This window comes from Musa acuminata, unplaced genomic scaffold (assembly GCF_036884655.1).
Source record: "Musa acuminata AAA Group cultivar baxijiao unplaced genomic scaffold, Cavendish_Baxijiao_AAA HiC_scaffold_478, whole genome shotgun sequence".
Classification (NCBI taxonomy): Eukaryota; Viridiplantae; Streptophyta; class Magnoliopsida; order Zingiberales; family Musaceae; genus Musa; species Musa acuminata.
Genome location: NW_027020723.1, coordinates 1 through 7,500, shown reverse-complemented (window position 1 = coordinate 7,500; position 7,500 = coordinate 1). Strand labels below are relative to the sequence as shown.

Below are 7,500 nucleotides of genomic sequence, written 5' to 3'. Positions count from 1 at the left end.
TTTTGTGTAATGCGGATTGATTCTTGTTTTACTATTGATAGGAATTTGCTTGTTGAGACCCTATGAATCAATTGAAACCCCAGATTCATACTAGAACCACGATGATTTAATTTAATAAAGCAAAGCCTCAAGCTAAACTCAAAGGTTCTCTGAGTAAGAACCCTTTGATGATCACTTATTCGATGAATGTAATGACTCAACAAAATCTAGAAAAAGAGTTGTCCTTCGGTCAAGAAAAAAATAAGTCCGAAGGAAGAAAAATCGTTTGATTTAGGAAATATCTATTTGAAAATTTCTGAGTCCGGTTGCGAGGTCTGAATAGTAGGTATGAATCATAGTTTTAATATTTCTTTTATTAATCTATTCTATATTCTATATATATTCCGTGCTCCAGATACTAGAATAACTATCCGACGAAATAGAATCATCTCGATAGAGATAACAGGACCATTCTCTGTATTATCAATAGGATCAATTATAACAAGTCACACACTCATATTCCGGAGATACCGAAACAAATAAATTCCACGGTCGAACTACCAGAATGGTCTAGAAATCCGAGTTTTAAGTAAAGTAATTTTTTTGATTGAAAACTAGGACTTCAAAGTTCTTATAAACTTAACTCATTGTAATTCCATCCAGTAAAACGGAAGAATTATAAATTTCCAAAATAATAGATAGGAATACCGTAAATAGGGCCATTGCGACTCCCATTAATGGTGTAGTCCCCCAGCCCGGAGCTACTTTACCATATTCCGAATTCAATGGTTTCAATAAATTCCCTACAGTAGTTTGTCTTGGCCCAGATCTAGAACTATCCTCAACGGTTTGTGTAGCCATAAATCCTATTTAATCATTGGTTGAGATCTGTTGACTTTGTATACCATTCCGTTGTAGTTGTAAATAAACGATCTTATCGTAGATCCATTGTGATCTTGAAATTGTCTAAAAATGGAAACAGCAACCCTAGTCGCCATCTTCATATCTGGTTTACTTGTAAGCTTTACTGGGTACGCCTTATATACCGCTTTTGGGCAACCCTCACAACAACTAAGAGATCCATTCGAAGAACACGGGGACTAGTTGAAGTAATGAGCCTCCCATATGGGGAGACTCATTACTTCAACTGAGATAATGAAAAATTATTTCATTTTTTAGTTGGAACCTTAGGCGGTTCTCGAAAAAAGATAGCGAAAAAAATTATCCCTAAAGTCGAGACTAAAAGGAATGTATAAACCAATGCTTCCATAGATTCGATCGTGGTTTACAATTATAGCTTCCACACCTATTCATTTGGCATCATTTACCATATAAAGAAAAGGAAAGAGTCAAAGAAAAGATGGTGATTCAAGTCAAGATTTCTTCAGTACCCTAACCCTATGTCAAATCAAAAAAAGAGGCGAAAGATACCAGAGCAATGTTGTATCAGACTACTTGTCTCTTTGTAGTTGGATCCCCAAGTTTTTGGAATGCTCCAAATTCCACTTGAGCATCCAAATCTGGATCAATGCCAGCAAAAACATCTCTGAACAAGGTTCTAGCGCCATGCCAAATGTGTCCGAAAAAGAAGAGCAAAGCAAACGTAGCATGGCCAAAAGTGAACCAACCCCTTGGACTGCTACGAAAAACGCCATCAGATTTCAAAGTAGCCCGATCTAATTCAAAAATTTCACCTAATTGGGCACGTCTAGCATATTTTTTTACAGTCGCAGGATCACTATAACTGACTCCATTGAGTTCGCCACCATAGAACTCAACAGTTACACCTACTTGTTCAACACTATACTTTGATTCTGCCCTTCTAAAAGGAACATCGGCTCTAACAATTCCGTCTCCATCTACCAAAACTACCGGAAATGTTTCAAAAAAGGTAGGCATACGACGTACAAAAAGCTCGCGCCCTTCTTTATCTCTAAAGACGGGGTGTCCTAACCACCCAACAGCTATTCCATCCCCGTTGTCCATTGACCCTGCTCTGAATAATCCCCCTTTTGCTGGATTATTACCAATGTAATCATAAAAAGCTAATTTTTCGGGAATTTTAGACCAAGCTTCCGATAAACTCAGATTTTGGGCTAGTCCGGCGCTAACTCTTCGATATATTTCTTGCTGAAAGTATCCCTGATCCCACTGATAACGAGTGGGACCAAATAATTCGATTGGGGTAGTTGCTGAACCATACCACATAGTTCCAGCAACAACGAAAGCTGCAAAAAAAACAGCAGCGATACTACTGGAAAGTACAGTTTCAATATTGCCCATACGTAATCCTTTGTATAGACGTTGAGGCGGACGGACACTAAGATGGAATAAGCCTGCTAATATGCCCAATGTACCCGCTGCAATATGATGAGAGGCTATTCCTCCGGGAACAAAAGGATCAAAGCCTTCTGCGCCCCACGCTGGACTTACGGGTTGTACTTTTCCAGTTAGTCCATAAGGATCGGACACCCATATTCCAGGACCATACAAACCTGTTACATGAAATGCGCCAAAGCCAAAGCAAGCCAACCCTGAGAGAAATAAATGAATTCCAAAGATCTTAGGCAAATCCAAAGATGGTTTGCCCGTACGTTCATCACAGAATATTTCTAGGTCCCAATACACCCAATGCCAGATAGCTGCCAAGAAGCACAAGCCAGAAAACACAATATGTGCCCCTGCCACACCTTCATAACTCCAAATACCGGGATTCGTTACAGTTCCTCCTGAAATACTCCAACCACCCCACGAATTGGTTATTCCTAAACGAGTCATGAAGGGTATAACGAACATACCTTGTCTCCACATTGGATCAAGAGCGGGGTCAGAGGGATCAAAAACCGCTAATTCGTATAAAGCCATCGAACCGGCCCAACCAGCAACTAGGGCTGTATGCATTATATGGACAGAAAGCAATCGACCGGGATCATTCAATACGACAGTATGAACACGATACCAAGGCAAACCCATGGAAATACCCCTTTATCAAAGAAAAATAGACACTATGTCACTTTATTTTATCGCATTGGAAAAGACTATACTATGTATCTAACCTTTTCAGTAGATTCCGTATGAGAAAGGGTTAATTTTTATTCCGTTCCATTGAAAATAATGGAACAATTCTGTTCGTAAGAACAAAGAGAAGCAGATCTATTCTATACCCGATAAGTACCAATACGCAATGGGAGGATTAGTTCTACTTTCGGGAAACGAATGCATAGATACTTGTTTATTACTCCAACGATTGATCCGTTAGTTAAAATTTTTCTTTATTCATTCTGTCTTACTCTATAAAATAAACCTTCCAATTTATGTATAAAAATCTATGTATAAAATACAATAAACAGAAAAAGGGATGAAGACGATAAAGCCATTGTTATGTTTCCACATTAAAGTGAAGTATAGTACTCAATTTTTTCTTTAATTTAATGCCCGTTGGTGTTCCAAAAGTACCTTTTCGGAGTCCTGGAGAGGAAGATGCAGTTTGGGTTGACTTATAGTGCGACTTGTCAGACATATTGGGTTATATGGAATTTACCCGTTCTCTCCCTCGATCGAAATATCCTCTGTTTCGCCTAAGAAATATTGTATTGAGTGAACCATCAATCATTCGGAGCGTGAAGTGCAATTAGATCAATTTATTTATTTTGAGGATCAATTAGGAGAATTTATGGTTGACTTGGAAAAATAAAAATAAAATAAAGTAATAAAGTATCCAGATAAAATAAAGTAATAAAGTATCCAGGCTCCGTTCAGAAAATACCAAATTGGTAATCCATGTAATGTATGATTACCGCTTGTATCATAAACGATTCTTATCCTTATTATAGGAGTGATTTCAAACGTCCAACCAATAACCAACGGAATAGTATGATGAGTACATCGAATGATTGGGGAAAGGCATGAAACGAATTGAAAAAAAAAGTCGTAACAAAAAGAAGTGGTACTGAGACCATTTGCCCTATATGTGCAAATGGAATTCGGACAGATCTTTTCCCGGAGTAGAACATGAACCTAAAAGAATTGAAAAGGCCCATTCAGAAACAAGAAAATTACATCGTGATTTGAATGTCGATGAAACAATACATCAATGAGAGAGATTTGTTCAATTTCAATAAGTTCAGTAAATTCTTTTTTTATAGGTAAGGAAGCCAAAACTCATCTCATGTCTTTTTAAAAATGGAAGCTTTATTAGAAAAACAAAAACCTATTACAGAAAAAAAAAAAAAAAAAATAGAACTGGAATCGACACATTGATTCTTTTTTCGCAATTTTTTTGAACCGTATGCATCCAAAGGTGCACGTACAGTTCCTAAAGGAACCAATTTTGTCCTAATCAACCGACTTCATCGAGAAAGATTACTTTTTTTAGGTCAAGAGGTTAATAGCGAGATCTCAAATCAAATTGTTGGTCTCATGGTATATCTCAGTATAGAAGATAATACTAGGGATCTTTTTTTGTTTATAAACTCTCCCGGCGGATGGGTAGTATCAGGAATAGCTATTTATGATACTATGCAATTTGTGCCACCCGATGTGCATACAATATGCATGGGGTTAGCCGCTTCTATGGGATCTTTCATTCTGATCGGAGGAGAAATTACCAAACGTCTAGCATTCCCTCACGCTTGGCGCCAATGAGTTTTTATTTGAAAAAAAAAAGAAAGACTATGCCTTCGCCATATTGAATATGAATAATAAGTAATAATAGCATGGCACTTCGAGTTCGATATGAACAAACCATTATTGTTTTTTCATAACATGAGATTTTGTATCGAGATAGTAGTATGAAACAAAGGTTATTTCCGATTTGTTGATTTTATGTGTCGGGGGTACATTTCAGCGTCACAAACCATTTTTCTTCCACACCAGAAGTTTCTTTCTGATATTTATGTTATGGAAGAGTACGAAAATGAAAAAAAAAAAGATCAGTTTTCCTTATTTGATCGTATCAGAAAGGCACTTTGGGATTGCTAAATCACAGACGAGATAAATATATAAAGCAACAGAACCATCATAGTATTTTTGACTCCTACGAAAGGAAGGGTGGTAAATGGATCATTCAACGATCTGAATCAGATGGATTCTCTTTCTTTCTTAGATAGAATAGAAGAGAAGAAAAAAGTAAATTCCATTGCGGAGCCGTATGCAACGCACAGAAGATGCCTGTACGGTTGTTCAATTTCTTCTTGTTATTTTTTTTTTATCCCTTACATTAGCCCAATCATACGAGATAGAGGAACCGTTCATGATGTTATATCAATATCAATATATTTAGGGTCATGATTCATCAACCTGCTAGTTCTTTTTATGAATCACGAACAGGGGAATTTGTCCTGGAAATGGAAGAACTACTGAAACTTCGTGAAACCCTCACAAAGGTTTATGTACAAAGAACGGGCAAGCCTTTATGGGTTGTATCCGAAGACATGGAAAGGGATGTTTTTATGTCAGCAACAGAAGCCCAAGCTCATGGCATTGTTGATCTCGTAGCGGTCGAAAATGAAAATACCGGGGATTTCGTGTAAATCCATTTCAAACCATAATTCGAATTTTCTGTGATTTGGTATTGAATAGAAAAAATTCATAATCATCAATCCAATCATCAGGTTAAGATCGATCTAAACCAACCCATTCCATTCTAATTCTATATATACATATATATATATACGACATGCCAACTATTAAACAACTTATTAGAAACGCAAGACAGCCGATAAGAAATGTTACGAAATCTCCCGCTCTTAGAGGATGTCCTCAGCGTCGAGGAACATGTACTAGGGTGTATGTGCGACTCGTTCAGATCATGAGTTCGAACAAATGAGACAATTTTTCCAGTGTCAATGACCGGTACCAATGAATAGGGTAAATGGAAAAGATCTATCATATACCTATATTGTGTATGGAATTTATGGTTTCCATTGGTGCAAATCCAATCACCTAGATTTGAGATGAAAAGCAATTCCCCATTGGTAGCAAATAGTTATCCATTAAGCGGAGGAAATAGTATTATAAGAAGCAAAAAGATTATGCGCCTATTGTTAAAAGAGCGGACTAAGAGGGTCAGCTACCTAGCCAACTTTCCTAATTAAATGCCGTCACTGTATAGATAACTCTTAGTGTGAAAAGAGTTATTACTCTATAATTGATGGGTAGAGCCAAAGAGTGTGAACTATACAAGTTCACAATACCATTTGGTTAAATGAAAGAAGAGGCTCCGGTGTATAGAGAGGACCTCACCGTTTAAGAAGTAACCATAGAAACGATGGAACCCACTATTTTTTTTGAGTATCATTATAATTTCTTATTTGCAGGTGAAATGCCTGGACGGAATAAAAAATTGTGGTCAGGAAGGTTATAGTAGCAAAAGCCATTGGAATTTATATTTTATATATCGGAATAATCCGTTTTGTTATTAATCGACCGTGAGAGGGGAAAAGGATGACTGAAAGAATCGAAATCAATTAGTTATTCATTAAGGTTTAATTTGATTCAATGACCAGAGTTAGACGGGGATATACAGCTCGGAGACGTCGAACAAAAATTCGTTTATTTGCATCAACCTCTAGAGGAGCTCATTCAAGACTTACTCGAACGATTACTCAACAGAAAATGAGAGCTTTGGCTTCCTCTCATCGAGATAGAGGCAGGCAAAAGAGGGATTTTCGTCGTTTGTGGATCACTCGGATAAATGCAGTAACTCGTGATAATAAGGTATTGTATAGTTATAGTAGATTAATACACAATCTGTACAAGAAGCAATTGCTTCTTAATCGTAAAATACCTGCACAAATAGCTATATCAAATAAGAATTGTCTTTACATGATTTCCAACAAGATCATCAAATAAAGTAGATTCTAAAGTAATATACAGTACAGGAATGATTGAAACAGAATTCCCCGGAGAAGGAACTCCGGGAAAATAGAATAAAAAGAAATTAAGATAGTAATAGGAATGAACGAATATGTTTCAATAAAAAAAATTTTCTCCATTTTTTGTTTCTTATAACACAGGAACCCGCTCTAGATTCTAGGCCTTTTCGAACAAAACATCAATCTGAGCTTGAGTTACAATTGGAGTTTTGAGTCAATTGAAGAGTATGTCTATTTATTTTTGGTTCTAGGACCAGTAGTTCTGGGGATCGACTCGGCTCTCTCAAATTGTTTCTCATTATTAAGAAAAGGTAACAAAGATAAAATACGGGCTTGCTTTATAGCAATAGTAATTAATCGTTGTTGTTTCAAAGTCAATCTATTCACCCGCCTAGATAATATTTTTCCTTGTTCACTAATAAATCGACTAATTAAACTCATGTTTCTATAATCGATTCGATCCCCCGATCCAATTGGGGGCAAACGCCTACGAAAAGATCGCTTGGATTTACGAAAAGATTGCTTGGATTTATCCATGGTTTATTCCTTATTTCTAAAATTCTATTTCTTTATTCACTTCAGTTCAGATCCGACCAAAATAGGCTTTGATTTGTATACATTATGTATATTATATATCTTATACATT

At 36.6% G+C, this 7,500-nt stretch overlaps 1 protein-coding gene across 1 annotated transcript; it reads right to left on the bottom strand.

Annotated features, from left to right (window-relative positions):
• Positions 1-1,281: 1,281 nt before the first annotated feature.
• On the bottom strand, positions 1,282-7,455 carry LOC135660230 (photosystem II CP47 reaction center protein). The gene has a single exon (XM_065176355.1). The coding sequence runs from the start codon at positions 2,950-2,952 to the stop codon at positions 1,426-1,428; it is 1,527 nt and encodes a 508-aa protein (XP_065032427.1). The 5' UTR covers positions 2,953-7,455; the 3' UTR covers positions 1,282-1,425.
• Positions 7,456-7,500: the final 45 nt, after the last annotated feature.